General features: G+C 37.7%; 1 protein-coding gene across 4 annotated transcripts in view; it reads left to right on the forward strand.

Moving 5' to 3' along the window:
- XPO1 (exportin 1) overlaps positions 1-17,488 on the forward strand; it is a 38,483-nt gene that overhangs the window by 3,197 nt on the left and 17,798 nt on the right. For all 4 annotated transcript variants that reach the window (XM_035553067.2, XM_035553065.2, XM_050710063.1 and 1 more), the window contains 8 exons: positions 980-1,111; positions 4,791-4,892; positions 8,745-8,817; positions 16,278-16,339; positions 16,417-16,461; positions 16,550-16,731; positions 17,194-17,242; positions 17,334-17,453. In XM_035553067.2, coding sequence (XP_035408960.1) covers positions 986-1,111; positions 4,791-4,892; positions 8,745-8,817; positions 16,278-16,339; positions 16,417-16,461; positions 16,550-16,731; positions 17,194-17,242; positions 17,334-17,453 — 759 coding nt within the window. In that variant the 5' untranslated portion in view covers positions 980-985. The remainder of the gene's footprint in view (positions 1-979; positions 1,112-4,790; positions 4,893-8,744; positions 8,818-16,277; positions 16,340-16,416; positions 16,462-16,549; positions 16,732-17,193; positions 17,243-17,333; positions 17,454-17,488) is intronic.

Genomic DNA, 17,488 nt, shown 5'->3' on the forward strand with positions numbered 1-17,488 from the left:
AGGAATGTGTTACAGTTGCTGTGTGAAGAGGGGAATAAACTTACGCTATTCCCAGTAGGGGTCCGGTTTAAAAGGAGTAGAGTGTAGCTTCTGATCCGCACTTCCTTGGGTTGTGGCTTGTCTTGTTGTTTGGGGGTACCTTCATCTTGTACCAGTTTCTGGTTCATAAGCATCTTAATGTGCGTGGTCGCACATGCTCCACCTAATTTCATTTGCAAAATGTTGAGGCTACTAGGTCTAAGGCAAGGAGTTGGTGTGTTATGGGACCTGAAACCTCCAGCGGGCTTTTCCATTCCAGTGTGAAGTTCTCTAAGGTGGTATGCTGAATTAACTGTCACCTTACTTCATCTTGAAATGCTTTCAAACAGGCAACTGTCTTAATTTCAATGGCAATGTCTTGCTTGTATGTAGATAACGTGAGCTCTTTATCCAAGTATATGAAAAATGACCTCTGTGGCTAACTTCGTACCAAGTTTGTAGATTGTTTCACTTCCATAACTGGTTGTTTAAAAAGCTTGCAGAGCCAGATGTGCATGTTGGCCTTGAAAGCTTAAAATTCTACTGAGATTACTAGTACGGGCTTGGGTCGTGTTACAGAATCATGGAATGGTTGCTACTGGGTATTCCTACCAGCAAACTTACTGGTTTACAAATGTTCAGGGAACTGTAGGGGCTGCTGCCTACTTGGAAAGAAGTTGCTCAGCTTGCTTGATAATGTGGCCCATTGATTAGTCAAACTGCTGTTATGGGTTGTGCCTGCTGAACACCCCGAGAATTTGGTTGGGGCAGTAATGTGTGAATTTTAAGTATGGGTTTGTCCTTGTGTTTAACAACGGTGGGAGTTTTGTGTATTTAGTGCAGCCTGGTACTGCTAATGTAGTTCATCTCAATCAAAGGAGATGTTTAAATTGAAGCAACTACTTTACAACTGCACCTAGTAAGTTCTTATGAACTGATCAAAAAATTCTTTATTTTTCAGTAATCTATGCCAGCAATTATGACAATGTTAGCAGACCATGCAGCTCGTCAGCTGCTGGATTTTAACCAGAAACTGGATATCAATCTTTTGGACAATGTGGTGAACTGCTTGTACCATGGAGAAGGCGCACAGGTAATGTGGACTTTGAACCTATGTGTATGGACTGTGTTTGACCTTATAGCTAAAGTGTTGAGCAAAATTAATTTACTTGAATAAAAATCAGTAATATTAACAGATTTGCTCTGCTATTGACTAGAATATCTGTGGTGATTTATGTGCCCTTGTTTAAAACAAGCCTTTATGCCCATTGAAATAACAGAAAAATGTTAGTTTAATATGTGTTTTCATTTCTAGCGTGCCTTCTGCTATTACAAGAGATGAGCAAGTACAACTTGGTAGGGGTGTTGTTGCTTGCAGCTCACCTTCTGGGCCTTTTGTTCGTCAGCAAAGTTTGAGTTACTATTGTGGACAGGATTGTGAAGCCATAAACTCAATATTGGCCTCACTGAAGGATTGTATTTAAGAGAAAAAAGTGTTGTTAGAATATTTATGCTTATAAAAAAACATATTACATGCATTAAGAGGAGATTTTGTCTTTTCATCTATTTTTCCCCGTTACTGTTCTCTTCTGCACGGATTCTTCTTGTGCTCTTCTCAGGACTTACTGCAAATTGTGAAACTTGAGTTCAAATCAGGGGAGTGTGTGTGTGTGTCTGTGAGCTTACGTTGTCTTGAAAGTGAATTTTATATTGCTTTTATCTAGTTTCCAACTACTTGGGAAAAAAGGCTTAATGTTGAAAGCAAGTATTTCTACAAGGGTGTTGGCATAGATCCTCCTCTGGCGAGTTTTCATTGTCCATGCTTCAGAAATTGGGAGTTCCAGTGTCATGCATCTTACTAAGATACTCTTGCACAACAATAAAAAGTGAATTAAAATGAGAGAAAGTAGCTGATGCCTTTCTATTCCTTCCTTCCAACTATTGGAGTAAAAAAAAAAAAAAAATTGCTTGAACTTGTTTTGTATATCTAAAAAAAGCTTGTGTAAAGCTTTCTAATGTGAATTCCTGCGGGTTCTAAAACCCCATGTTTCTTTTTGGAAATATTTGTATTTTCAGTTTTCCTAAATTCAAGTAGTTATTAGCTGTAGTTTTTTAGATGACTGTCACAAAGTGGCTTGTAGCTTTTGCCTTCGGTAGCATGGACTTCCGAGTGCTTGTTTTGTAAGTGATATGCTTGTTTACTGTACTGACTTACAAAATAGGCGCTGTTTGTAATATTCTTTGGTCTGAATTGACCTTAAAATATAGGAAAGAGATATAAGGAGAGTAGAGGATTAACACTAAATACGGTGATCAAATGGCCATTGTTGTATTGGGAGTAATAGTTTCATATAAATCAGCTGGGTATAGTTTGGTGTATTTAGAAAATTCAATGCAACGAGAAACAAATGCAAGAGGAGGCTATTAACTGGCAAAAGGGGATCATGATATAAACTTACAAGTAAATGGACTAATATGTTAAACTTTCATGTAAACTTGGCTTGCTATTTTAGTATTTTCCCAAGGGTACAGATGTTTTTCAGTGAATGTCTGTAAGCTTTTACCTCTTCCAAGAGAAGTTCAAAAGTTCCAGCAGGAAAAAGCACTTCATTGCAGAGTCTGCCAGTTCAGAACATGGCTTAAACGGTGATGCAAGTAATAGAAATTGAGGAAACTAAATATTGGGATATTAACAGCATTATGTCTGCAACAGGATATAATAATATGGAAAAAAGGTTTAGGATGCAGTCTGGATAGCCCAGCTGAACTTGCTTTCAAATCCACCTGATTTCTTCCCCATAATTCTTAGCATGTCTCCTTCTGCTTAACTCTTATTGCTGCTTGCAAAACTGTCCGCAGATCTGTGTTAGGCAAGTAAGAAGCTTTGTTCTGTCCTCGACTTCTAGATTTTTTCTGTTCTTTGCTTTTTTGGTGTACTTTCTGAAAAGAAAGAATGCCCCTAACACAACTGAAGTAGCTTTGGGACAACTCAAATGGATGTTTAGCTGTGTTCATCCCAGACTCTTAATTCGATGGGCCTGTTAGGCAGTTGCATGTTCGGAGGGGTTACTTGTTTGCTGACTGACTTTTCTGTAGCAATGACACAGTGAATCTTCAGTCTTGGTTAAGCGTTACTGTTTGTATGAAACTATGGGAGCTGATGGCCAGTGATGTAAGGTATTGGTGGGTATGAGAGTGAATTTCACAAGGCTTGGGAGAAGGATAGTGGGCATATATGTATCTTGTTGGTATGCACGTTTGATCCTGTGATGTCACTGGTGTTAGAAGCACCAAGGAGGGTCAGTATAAGAATGTGCCCAAGTTCAGCATGGCAGTAATACAGTGATTCTTTCCCACTTGAACTGAACTGCATCTGAACTGCTGGATGTTTTAGCTCTGTGGTACTGTGAGAAAATGGTTATACTGCCTTCTTAACTCAAAATAATATCCAGGCGGTACTGTTCCATGTTGAACCTACAGGGACTTGCTAGTCCAAGTCAGTATCAGGCTGGGGAACATTCCGCTGTGCTCAGTTTTCTTCACTAGGGATGTCAGTATTGTATAGATGCCTTAAGACAGTACATAAAAATGATGTCTAAGCTTTGGATTTTAATTCGGTAAATTCCATACCCAATTTGGCTGTTTCTTGTGTTATATGTGTATTGATTTTGAGTCTTGATGGGGTTTCTGTCTTACTGAACAAGTATGGTTTTTTTATACTAGTTGATAATTAGCTCAAGTATGTTCTTGTAGCCAACTAGGGATATGCATAGCTGTAGTAAGGTGTAACTGGTGAAGTTAAAGCTTTATCTGCTTTGTAATTCTGTTGAATTGGCTCTACAATGGAGTGGGAGAACAAATTAATCTTTGTTAATTGCCATGTAACTTTTTCTGATAACTTTGAAAATGTTCATCCTGTTTAAAGGCAGAGTCTGGTGCTTGTAGGTGATGCAATTTGCTGCAGGATTTGTCAGTACGCTGCATTTTTGGAAATGGCTCTCATCATTTGGCTTAAAAAGATTTTTTTTGGACATCCGAGCCTGAAAAGGATACCTAAAATGAATTCACCTGTTTCAATGCATAATTGCTTCAGATGAGGAGTTTTGGCAAGTTATTGAAGCCATAGTACCTAGTATAATAATTGGTTATGGCAGTCCCAAGGAGGAACAAACTGCTAACATAACCAGCTGCCGTGCTGCCCCCCAGTAAGTAGTTACTGTTTTTGTAAGCTATTGGATATATTGAGGGATTCCTCACAAGCAGGGATTGGAGAACTTCAGTTCTGTTCTGTGATTCTTCGAAATAAAATCAAAAGTTCATATATCAAGAACTTTGCATCATGGTGCAGTAGTCCTTAAAGCTGGTGTCTTATATAAACACTTCCAGTAGAACTAGAAAGTTTGGGTGCCCTGGAATAAAATTTTATCTAGAAGACTTTCTTGGATGGCAGAAAGCTTCTTGTCCTAGTATGTTGTGTGGTTTTCTCACATCTTCACTGCTGGCCTAGAAGAATTATTCAGGGTGGAAGAGGGAAGTAAGTCAATGACCATCTTGCACTAGTGCGTTCCTTGAATTTGATTGTTAAAAGACCTTGACTGACGCACAGAAGGAGATTTAAGTGACCTGTTGCTTCTGGTTTAATTCTGACTAACTCTTGGATACATGATTTAAAGGTGACGTAATATATGAATGTCTTAGCTGATAGTATATTTTTTTCTAAAATAACTCAATGCTAATGCTGTTTTTTTTTTTTTTCCCAAACTTGTTTATAGCAAAGAATGGCTCAAGAAGTCTTGACTCACTTAAAAGAACATCCCGATGCGTGGACAAGAGTTGATACTATTTTGGAGTTCTCTCAGAACATGAATACCAAAGTAAGCAAATCAACTTTTATTTATTTGATTTTCCTCTTTCTTCCATTCATAAACTTTGAGGAAGGTATCTCATTTTTAGCCATAGGCTTTCTTGATTTAAACCACATTTTTTTATTGTCTTGTTCCCAAAGATGGCTTTAGACAAGAACCATAAATGGACAAAATATTTAAATCTCCTCTTCCATTGACAAGTTTTTTTTCTCCTTAAAAAAAAAAACACAACTAAATTGGAAATAGAATTTTTCTTTTTTTCTAAGGCACATAAGTGCGTAATGCCAGTTCCAAAGATTGGTGTATGTGTACATCTGAGTAATGAAAAGTCTCCTAGAGCCACATTTTGTCCTTGGGAAAGTGTTTGGCTGTCTTTGGTGTTAATGAGAGCCATGTGCACATAACTGAGGAGAGAATTTGTCCCTAGGTATATTGAAGACAAAATAGAAACCTTATTAGGCCAAGATTTTGAGCAGTCGATGAAAGTTAAGCACCCCAAACTCTTTGTATTATGAGATTAGTCTTTACTAATATGCAGAACGCATTTGCTTTGTACTGCTATTTGAAATCCGTCTATCATGGTAGAGACTAAAGGGACAGCATTCAGTATTTGTCTGCCATTTTAAAGGCTTTACCAAGATTTCTGCAGTTCGAACAGAAAAGTTGATTGAAATGTGTTTTCACTGTCTTAAGTTTGATGATTACCTTAAGTAATGGACATGCATGTTTTTCTGCTTGATACACACTGTGTTCGAACAGAAAATGATCATGGTTGGATGGTGTCTGAATTCAGGAGGTTTTCATGAAACCAGTTCAAATTTTTTTTATTGCCCTAAAGCTCAGGGGAAAACAGTTGAAAGAACTTCCTCAAAGTGCTAACCTATAAGTAACAGTGTTTGCCTGTTTGCTTGCCTGGTAAACTTTGCTTTTTATACTGACAGACATTACTAATGTTTAAGTTGATTTATCAACAGTATTTTTAAAAACTCAAATTTGTCTTGTGAAAAATGAGATGATTAGAGGAACAGAAAGAAAGCAACAGGTAAAGAATTCTTCAATTTACATAAATTGCAAATGATTTGGTGCTAAATTTATGCACTATGACATTTGGCTTTTATGCAATCATATTTTTTCTTTAATTAAAGCTGTTAACACTACCTGATATTAATCATAATGTTCCATTATGTTGATTGCTTGTAATAGGAAGAAAAGGGGTGTCTTCCTGTGCAACTGACACAGCTAGGCTTTGACGGCAGGCCTCCACAAGGTCTACCCTTTTGATTCCCTTTAACTGAATTCTGTTCATCAATTGTTTTTGTTTCTTGGGAGGTGGGAGGGAGGGGATTTGGTGCATAGAATAAGTAATAAGGGTGCCATAGAAATTTCTACCATAGGGATCATTTCATGTTTTTTTCAGTCTTTGCTGTTACCTGTCCCTCATCTTCATAACTTGGCAGTGAATCGTTGTTAGATGATTAGAAATAAACTAAGAGCAAATGCATATTGGAAAGACTTCTGTTTTGTGCTTGGTTTAAATGCGATTGTGTGCTGTTTCACTACCAAATGAAAAGTACACCTCCGATGCTTCAGATGGCAAAACTTACAATTGGCATCAGTGACTTTTTTGGACTTTGTGTATCTTTTTTATCAGGGAAGTACCGAAAATAATTATAACCATCAAATCAAATAAAACTTCAAACAAATTGAAAAAAACAACATGGCCCCTTGCAGTGTGTTCAGGCAGTCTCACAAAACCTTAAAACATGGTATGGCAAGAAAGATGCATAGGTAACGATTGTATACAGTAACTTTATTACTGTTCCCATTTCATTTCATGTGCAAGTATTAGAGAAAAATGAATATTACTAGTGCCGAGGAAAAGATGAGAAGAGATGAACAAGAGGCTAGCTGAGGGCAGAACTGAAATGGTGTGTACAAAAGAATGAGTAGAAACCTAGACAAGATGAACCTCTATGGCTTAAGGTACATGAGTCTAAAGTAGATATTTGAGTGCATATGGGGGGGGTAGGTGTGGCAACTTGCATCCCAGGTTGTGTTGGGGGAGACTGAAGATGATTTCTGCCCATAGTTTCTGTCAAGGTTTTCCTCTAAGTTCTGTTTGATCATCTAATGTTGTTATAAAATGAAATAAGGCTTGCCATTCTGATTTTGAGGCTGAATAAGTTGATGGGGGGTGGGGGGTGGGAAGAATGTGGAAGCAAACATAACATTTTCGGTTAGATGAAAAGGCTATTAGTAGGTATGCCTGTACAATCTGGAAATAAAACTATAGCTTTTCCTTCAGGAAAGTTAGCACTGTCTGACTATCAGTGGCCATACTTCCAATGTTGTTAGAAGCTTTTCTAAGTATACTTGTTTCATTAGCCTGGATCAGGTGCAGATGACATCTATGAATCTATGGCAGCGACTGAAATAGCTTCTTGTGAGGCATTTTACTTAAACTGTTTCTGTACGTTTTCCTGTATGAACATCCCCCTTGATTTCTTTTAGTTTTTATGTGAGATTGTTATTGTAAATTTGTAGATTAAAATCTAGTTGATAAACTTTTACTGCTGATAATGAAGAAAAGAATACCCTGCCAATTTTCTGTTATTGCATATTTTTTTTCTCTGTACCCAAGACTTTGGAAGATGACGCTATTCTAAAGGCACTATTTTGCAGATGCGGGATCCTCACGTGAAGCTGGTGGGAGCTTGGGTCACAGAGGGAAGCGAAGGGGGAGGGAATGTAGGTTATGTTAAGATGAGAACAGCAAAAATGGTATTAAAATGCAATGTAGTTTGGGACAGCCTACATTGTGTTCTTTTAATTAAGCTGAAGTTTATATGATCCCTTTGGTTGAAATGCTCATGATCCTACTTTGTATAACAACTAACCATTTTAAAGAAGAACTCTTATTCTCAGCCAAACTTTTAACTGTAAAAACGTGAGTTTACCTTTCAGGCATTGATGTGATACTTTTTTCTTCTTCCTAGTCTGCTGCTGTTTAAAGCAAATGCAAAATTCCCTGTCCCCTTTTCTCTGCTGTCTATTCATGCTAATGGGGTTTTATGTATTAAAGTTTTTTGATCACATCAAAACTTTTCCCTGTTACTTTGAGTTGGCAGTAGGGATAAATGGGCAGAGGGACTGGCCTTACTGATTACCTTGCATATGTAATCTTTTCAGTTAAGAAACTAGGAAGGAATTCCTGAAAGGTAAAAGGATTTCCAAGAACTTAGTCACATTTTTATTGTTCTTTGACTGAGCACAAAAGTTCATCTTTAAATAGTAGAAATAGCTGCCATATCGGGGTGGGTATTGAAATTGAATAAACCTGTGGGTTGTCTTGCTGTTCCTAAAGTAACACACCAGTGAAGTTTGGGAAGTACTTTCTAAAGAAAGTGTCAGAACATGTGATGCTAAGACAAGATTTTTTTTTTCCAGCTCTTAGAGGAACGATAGGAAGCTTGAGACCATCCAAGCTGCTAAATATTTTAGGAGCCTGGTTGTGGTAGTACTTGAACATATGAGCAGTCATTTATGATGCAAATTCATATCTGGCTGCTACTTTCTCTTCTCCAGATAGCCAAAATTGTCTGCCAGAGGGCTTTTCTTTTTTCCTTTTTTTTCCTCCTGGTGTGAGCATGATCAAACAGCAGGACTTAGTATAGCAAAAACAAAACAAGAAAAAATGCATGAAACCTCAGTAAATGGGTGAATAGACATATTTAATAAATTTGTTAGTTTAATATTCTTGAAGTCTTAGATATTAAGCGTGAATGTCTGATTGAATGAGAGTCCTGAATGTTAGGTAGTCCTACAGTAACGTACTCACATTTTGCTCTTCTCCAATTTCAGTATTATGGACTGCAAATCTTGGAAAATGTGATAAAAACAAGATGGAAGATTCTTCCGAGGAACCAGTGTGAAGGTAGGGAGAGAATTTTTGCCTTCTCTTCTAACATACGTATGCTAATTGAGATTTAGGCCATCAAGTCCCTATGTAAATAACTTTCAAGTTCAAACACAATTAGGCTAGTAGCTTTTTGTAATTAGACATCTGTGTTTCTGGATGATGAAACCATGTCTTGCCACTTTTGCCATCGTGGTTTCAGTAGGATGGCAAGCACCTGAATTTCTAAGTGTCATGGGAAGGTAAAAGGTGTAACTGATACTTTTAAAACATGATCACTTAACGTTGTATTGATTTGTAGGCCAAACTCTGAAGAGGCTTCTGGGGCTAGCTTCTGCCTTTGAAGTGGAGATGTGGATTCTCTGTGCTTGGCAGTCTTCAGCCTGTCTGGGCTGCATATACAGCCCCACCAGTATGCTCTCATTTTTCTGGTAGACTGCTACCTCTTGTAGCATATGCAGATTTGACTTTTTTAAACTCGTAAGCAGTCACAATTATTTTAAAATAGAAATGGTATGTAAGTAGAGTGTCTTGTTTATTAATGGTCATTCATTCTTTAAGGCTGTGAGGTGCTATGACGTCTTTTAATTCATATATGTGTATGTACAGCTAGACTGTAAATAAACTGCAGTGTAGGGCGAATTCCAGTCTTACTGCAATGAATTTCCAAGCCCTAAAACACAGGGTTTTTATTCTTTCTTCTCTTATGGCTTGCAATATGTGCTGAATTTTAGAGGTTTGTTCTTACAGTTACAGTAAACAGAGGTACCTCAGTAGTACAGAATTACTGCACATTCACAAAGCTTTCTGTCAAGTCATGAAACTTAGCTTTCAGAGCAGTAAGTATAACCACTTTAAATTCTTGACATTTCAAAACTTGAATGTTGTCACCATTCTATACTTGTCTTTTTACTAAATACTGGCTTTGGAACTCATCAAAGTTATTCCAAATTTCCGTGTTCTGCTGCAAGCTATTTTTAACAGTGTGAAGCTGTGCTTTGAAGTTTTACTGCCAGTACTTAAGTTCTGAAACTATATTGATTAAAATGCACTTGTAAATGTCGATGAAAACAAATGTGGAGAGGGAGGTTTCCACATCTTTGCGGTTATTTTCCGTACCTCACCCCAGTAGGCTGACAGGTATAGCATGGCTCTTGAAGTCAGAGTTCGGTTTCACATTCATTCTGTTAGCGGCAGCATTAGACTTGTATGAAACAACTTCAACTGAGGCTTAAATACAGCTTTGTCTTTTTGAGAAGCAAGCTGAGGGGTCACCCTGAAGTTAAGTCGTCTTTGTGCGTTTAGTAGAGTATCTTCACTTACTCGTACATCCACGTTCCTGACTAAGAGCACTTCGTTTCAGTGTTTGGAAGTTCTCAAAGATTTTGACTGTTGGAGCAGGGCAGGAAGGCAGTAAGGAGTCAGTGGTTTTGAATTAGTTACAAACTCAGCTTACCTAATGTCTGCTGGAGGAAGAAGCTATAGTTGAATAGGAGGAGTAAGAGGTAGACTTGCTTGGTAGTTTGGGGCTGGACAAATGCCAAATAGAGAATATAATTCAATCATCGCAAGTTGTAAAGATACTCAATGCATACAATAGATGATAATTGGTGGTGGTATGATGAGGATGCTGGCTGCGCTTTGGCACCTGCTATCCCATTTGTTCTTCAGGTGCCAAAGTACTGGCTTTACATGACTTCAGTGAATTCTGGAGGTGATATATTTGAGTTGGTGTTTTGTACTTGGTGTTTTGCTGTCTGCAGTCAAGGTAATATTGTTTGACTAGTTGCCCTCTGAGAAGATGGCAACATTAGATATACTATATATAGTGTGTGTATATATACACTACGCTATATATACTAGATACGGTACAACGCAAAAAAAAAATTACCGTTGAAAGTTCTGCAATCATTCAATCATAATTTTAGGAATTCCGTTCTTATTTTGCCTGATTTTTGCACTTCTGAAGATGGCAGAGGAAAAGATTATCCTTCATCCTAACAAATGCGTATCTTTAGTTCAACCTTTCAAAACATTTGTACTTGTACAGAGCCAAACTGAAATTGTGAAATTGACTTAATTTAGGGGAAATGAATCAGATGGCTTTTACTTGTCTGGTTTCTCCAGTGCATCGATAGAAGAGAAGCCAAGTGTGTACCATGGCATTTGATCCGTCTCGGCCTCAATAGTAAAACTATTGGGGGGAAAAAAAAGATAAAAGTAGCAGTAAACCTATCCTGATGTTTCATTTCTGGCCTGTGGCCATAGTTGCCACTGGCTGGTAAAGATTGATGCTGGCTGGTACAAGAGAAGTTGCTCCTAAATTCATTCCAGTGGTTTAATTACCTGGGAGCTGAGAAGACTGGTTACATTGAGGCTTCTGACTCCAATATTCCCTATTGTTGGCAGGAATTTCTTATTTAAAGTGTCACTACTAAAATACGGGTTCAGGGAACAGAAACTTAATATAACAAAGTAAAGCTTAGTAGCAAAGCTCTTCATGCATGTTATAAGTCAGTTGATCTCTGATTATGTCTTTATAAAACTTAGTATGCTTGATTTGTGTAACAATCATAGCTGATGAACCTTACTTGCCTTATGAAGGAACTAAATCAGTTTATTAGAAAATACTGTTTTTCCCTTGTAGCAATAGCGGTGTTTAACAATTGAAGTCAAGAGTAGATCTAACTTGAGCATCAGTGAAATAAAAAGTTACTGAAGCAACCTGTCTGAAGGTTCTTGGAGAAATAAACTAATGTCATAATTATGGAGCCTGAGCCGTAACCTTTCTTCTCAGATTTTTGTAGCTGTACTTGAAGTTGTATATCAGAATGTCTTGTTGGGTCTTGAGGCTAGCCAGGGTGTATTGCGTCTGACTGTGTTGGGAGGTTTTAGCTTCCAGCCTAGAATTCCAAATGCAAGAAGGGAAATGGGCTTTCTTCAGAAGATGTGTTCTTTGTACATGAACCTCAATTCCTAAATTTACTCTTATTTTTAAATAGCTTTTAGCTTTGAGCTCTTCTAGCCCTGTTGCCTTTTAACTTGTAAAAAGTTACTGTATTCCTCAGGTGTTATTGATTTTTTTTTTTTTTTTTAAGATTGAGAATTGTAAGCATTTCTGGAGAGTTCATCTTGTGTGTATACAAATGATGTGGTGTGTGGTTTTCCTTCAAACCTTATTGAGGCTGCTTAAGTACAAGAAAGCTAGGCATATTCCAGAACACCTGATAAGGTGGTGAACATGCTTATTTCTGGATCATTTTACTATCATTCTACAGAAAAAAAAATCAGTTTGAGGTGATACTACGTTGTTTTAAACACCAGTAGTCTGTAAAGTTGGTTGTTTAATAATGCTTTCAAAGGATGTCATTTGGGCAAAGTGCTATGGTCTTGATAGGATTTTCTTTCAATGTGAAAACCTGCCTAGAAATAAAAGCTTCTTGGTCTTACAGTTTGGAGATATGTTTCATTAATCCTGCAATGTGAAATGTAATTTTGTTCCTGTGAACAGAGAGAGCTTGTCTGGAGTGTTTTGAGTTGGCATGGATAAGCACTTCCTCATTATGAAACCTGAATTGCTTGTACAACTTTTCTCATTTTCAAATGGAGAAAAAAAAAAAAAAAACACAAACCACTACTGAAGTGTTCAGAGAGATGCAGTTTTGTGGCTTGTAGGAAGGTCCTGGAGTTAAGTACAAGGCTTTTGATGCAGTGGAAACTGATGTAGAAGAGATTTTTCAGTGGAGAGATTAGATACCTTAATGGAAATTTCTGGCATACTTACAAAGAGATGTTTTTTGATTGTGTCTGTAATGAAGGGGGAATTATATACATGGCACATCTGGGGGGGGGGGGGAATGGGCAAGATCTATCCTTTGTGCCTTTTTAAAGAATTTTAATCACTTTTTTTATACTTGTACTGAAAAAGCAAATAGTAGTGAACCCAAACAATCCATATCTATTTCACTTCAGAAAGTGTTGCAATTGCCCCTATGCCTGTACCTCTGTAGAAAATCAACTTCCGTGTAAGGACTACATGTAATGTTCATCCAGAAGCTTTGTGAAAGGCCTTCAATCAGAGGAGTACGGTTGCAGTGTTCTGCCAATGTCCTTGCTCTGTCCTCCTTTTGTACGTTGCTTACCAGATAATTCTAACAGCAGTGTTAGTCCAGGCCTTCTGACAGCACCCTGGTGTCCAGTCTGCCAGTTAACTGGAACGTGGTCTGATGTTGGAGCTAGGCTGATTGTCTAGTTGTCTGCTGTGGGATACAGCTGAGGAGGAACCCCGGCTTTGAGCAAGTACTGGTGCTTCTCTGGCCCTTCAGTGAGTGGGGTTTGGGGAGCTAAGCTGGTGCTAAGATAGCTCAGTTTCAACATTGTTTTGAAACTTCATTGGTAGTTTTCTACTAGCTGAGCCTACAAACCAGTCCATGAGCAGGAGCTCCGTCTGCTGGTGCCTTCCCAGTGATGGTGGTGGAATGCAGAACAGGGACCTCCCCTTGGTCCAGGTTGTCATGAGATGAGCGTAGTTGTTATGTCGAATGGTCCTTGAAGAATGTTAAGGGAGGGGTCTGGACTTGGCCATTGTTCTTGTCATCTTCAGGCCTTGTTAAGGGGCTGCTGTGATCGAAACGGATTTTCTAGGTTTGTGTGGCTTGTACATGTCCAGCACTTGCCTGTTTAAAGTAATACTTTCCTTAGGTCCTCAAAACACATTGGTTTTAGCAAATATAAGGGACTGTTACCCTCAGTTTCTTGGACTTGTTCCACTGAAAAGCATCAGCAAGCATATGTGTTTTTTTCTGTCATGGTATAAAGATAAATACCTGTTTCTTCTACTCAGAATTATTTCATCTTTCCTATGGAATGATCACGAAAACCTGAGCTATTAAATATAGAGCAGAAACTATAGTACTTTTTTCTTTGCAGAAAAAGGGTAATTATGTAGAAAATGCAACTTATGCCAAAAAAAGCATTAGAGAATTGGATGACTGCTATGTTTGAGGGATTAAGAATACAACTGTTCCCTGGATGGAAGACCTTAGAAGCTTGCAGCATGACATTTGAAAACTAGTGAGCTGTTCAGGTTGTCTGAGCTGTGGTCACCTTTTTTTTTTTCAATGGAGAGGTTTTGGAGCTGAGCAACTGTTTCCATTTGCAGATGATCTCACAACCAGATCAACAGTAGCATGGCATTCAAGTTGCAACTGAACAGCGTAATTCTATCAATGCGGCAAGATAGAAAATAGACAGCTTTGGAGTAAGAACAGTGTTCTTAAGAACAACATTCACTTTCTAGTTCTGTTTTTAGAATGAAAGGAGTTGCAGCAATAGTCTTCCCTCAGTGGTTTGGCAGACAGTTAAAATAGTTTAGCTTCTGGCACTGCAAGCCTCTTTCCATACTATTTTGGGGGCTTTAACATCTCACTTATGAATTACTGTAATGCTTCATCAAACTGTGGTATGTTTTTTTTCTAAAAAGGCCTCAATTGTTAGGTCAGGGCCATGATGTCAGACCAAGTCCAGTGCTTGGTAATACCTCTTAATCCAGTGGTTGACAGTGATATGTTTTGTTAATGAGCATGCTTCTAGAGTAGCGTGGGTTGATCCCAGCTGATAATGATGAAAACTTCAATTTGTAGTTGGAACGACCTGTGGGACAGCTACTGTGTACTATGCATCTAATAGCTTAAAGTCTAGACCTAGTACTTCCAAATTTCAGGAGAATGCAATTAAAAAAAAACTGAGTGAGCTGTTCCTTTTGCTCAGGCCAGAAATGCAAAAAAGACTAATTTTGGCCAAGTAAGTCCTAAAAATGTTTCATAATTTAGCGTAGTGGCTGGGGGAAAAAGAAATGTCTTGAATATAAGGCCTTTATTTTGGTTAAATGACAGCTTTATTTAGAAAAAACACACTTCTAAGTATGCATTTTGTCTGTATGTGTCAGTTGACTGTCTTGCTGAAGAAATGATTAAAACCAGATTTTGGCTCTGTTAAGCTTAATAGTAAAATATATACATGCTCTAAAACTTTTTCCTGTGGCAAGAAAATTCTTGCCTGGTTTGAAATGTTTAATCCCTGATACATTCAGTTTGATCATTGTGTCAAAGCTATAATGAAGTAGAACCATTAGTAATGCTCATGTGGTTCATGACTCTAGATCCTCTGTGCAAGCCTTTTCTCGAAGTTGGATGCTTTTGTAGAGAATGGGTTTTGATGTGTATATTGTGATGAAAAGTCACTCGGAAAGCCATTGTTCCCGTGTCTTCAGTGCTTGATAGGTTAGTGGTGGGGAGGGAGTTGAAGATTAGGTGGTAAAATGGAACTGCAGGCAGTATAGGTTGCTATGGTCTTTTTTTTTTTTTTTTTTGTGGTGGAGCTTAGAACTCAGGTTATTTTAAAACACTTTGTAGAAGTAATGCAATGAAACAAATGATACAAATGCAGGCTGTTCCCAGTTGACATGATCTTAAGCAAAAAAGACAAAAACAAACTCCAGTTTAAAAAGGGTTCTGTAATCCATAATAACCTTGTGCGATAAAAAGAACATGGTATTCCAGATGCAAATGCAGCAGGCTACAGTGGTGAATGCAATTCTAAGTATTATTCTTGCAAAACTGTGCAGGCAAAACTTTGCCAAGCTGAGGCATGCTGTTCCACTGGAAGTGTGTTGTGTGTGAATTCCTGGTGTCAAAATGGATCACCTAAGTACCCTGGAGCATCTCAGAATCATTACATATTGCAGAGGTGATGTCCCAGAGATTTCGTGTAATTCTAGCCAAGTTGTTGAAACTGTAGTCATGCTTAGAAAGCTCTTTTTATTCTTGGAGTTTGTTTTATTAATAAGGTGTTAGCTGGAGATGCTGGTAAAAGGATTATTTTATTGTATTTTGTTTTGCCATTGGAAGCATTGGGCTAAAGCTGTAATAATGTATTTGCCAACTTTGGAGTTGTTAGGTATGACCTGAAAGTGGTAATGCGGTAGAAATGCAGTTTGCTGAGGGAGCTCTACAACAGCACTTGTAAGAACTTATCACAACACGTGTTGTGACTGGACATTGCTGAATGCCATCTTTCTGTCTTCAGCCTAATGCAGTGTTGTGCAGCGCTACCGATGCAGGGTTCGTTACAATGTCTTGCAGCCTTTAGGAAGCTGATAGGTTGATGTGGTGTAAATTACTACACTTACAAATTCAGGAATTTACTCTAGTCCTTAGTCTGATTTTCTTTTATGTCAAAATAGCTTAATCTGTAAACCATTTTGTACATCTGAAATTCTCTTGCAGAATTGATACAAAGGTGAGTTTTTGCTATATAGCACGCAAGTCAAGAGCCATGCACACTTATACATACATGCATATTTGTTCCATAAAGGTGCTTCTTTTTAAAGTTGAGAGAAGAATTTCAATTCAGAAGTATTTATTATTACATTAATGGCATCCAGAATAGTTGAAAATAAATTCTCAATTCTTCTGCAGGTATAAAAAAGTATGTTGTCGGCCTAATTATCAAGACCTCTTCTGATCCAACATGTGTAGAAGTAAGTGAAATATTTTCAGGGGAGCAAAAGGGAGCCAAATAATTTGCATAATCTAACTTCTCTTTTCTGTTCTACAGAAAGAGAAAGTGTACATTGGGAAACTGAATATGATTCTTGTTCAGGTAAGTTAGACTTCATGAAGTTTTAAATCTTGTCAAAAAGTATTTGCTTTTGCATAAGTACCTAATGTATGGGTGTTTCCCTTTTCAGATTCTGAAGCAGGAATGGCCAAAGCACTGGCCAACTTTTATAAGTGATATTGTGGGAGCAAGCAGGACTAGTGAAAGCCTTTGTCAGAACAATATGGTGATCCTTAAACTATTGAGCGAAGAAGTGTTTGATTTTTCCAGTGGCCAGATAACTCAAGTGAAAGCTAAGCATTTGAAAGACAGGCAAGTATATATATTTAGTTCCTCGTAAATAGTGTATACTTTGTGCCTGCTGCCAAATAGTTTTTCTTGCTGTGGGGTTTTCAGTAAACACCTACATCTGTCTAATTTTATTGCTGAGATTTGTAGAATATTGATTTTTCTTTTAAAGCAAGATCGTTGGGTGGTACCAAACTTCGTAAGTATATTTCTGCATTGTTGCAAGTAGCCTCTGTTGACTGATGGTTATACCCTTTTAACAAAGATTTCAGTGTTTTCAAGACAGAATTTCCAGGCACAGATTTTGTACCACTTCAAAAATAGAAAGTGTTGTTCTCATCAAAACTTTTAAAAAGTTGGGTGGCTTGTGAATGCCTCCATGGATGTAAGCCTTCAGAACCTGTTCTGTAACCACAGACACTTTGATTAAAATAGATTGTTTATGGAATGTGGAAATGATTAATTTTTAACTTTTGTTTTTTATAGTATGTGCAATGAATTCTCTCAGATATTTCAACTGTGTCAGTTTGTGATGGTAAGTATTATTTTTAATTTTTTAACCTTTCCTCCATTCAACCCCCTCTCCATCGTGCTGAGTAACACCAGACTTTAATGTGTTTTTACAGGAGAACTCCCAAAATGCTCCCTTAGTTCATGCAACATTGGAAACTTTGCTACGATTTCTGAACTGGATTCCTCTGGGATATATATTTGAGACCAAGTTAATCAGCACACTAATATACAAGGTATTTATGTAATTATTGATGGTTCTTTAATTCGA

The sequence above is a fragment of the Cygnus atratus genome, chromosome 3 (genome assembly GCF_013377495.2).
Source record: "Cygnus atratus isolate AKBS03 ecotype Queensland, Australia chromosome 3, CAtr_DNAZoo_HiC_assembly, whole genome shotgun sequence".
NCBI classification, from domain to species: Eukaryota; Metazoa; Chordata; class Aves; order Anseriformes; family Anatidae; genus Cygnus; species Cygnus atratus.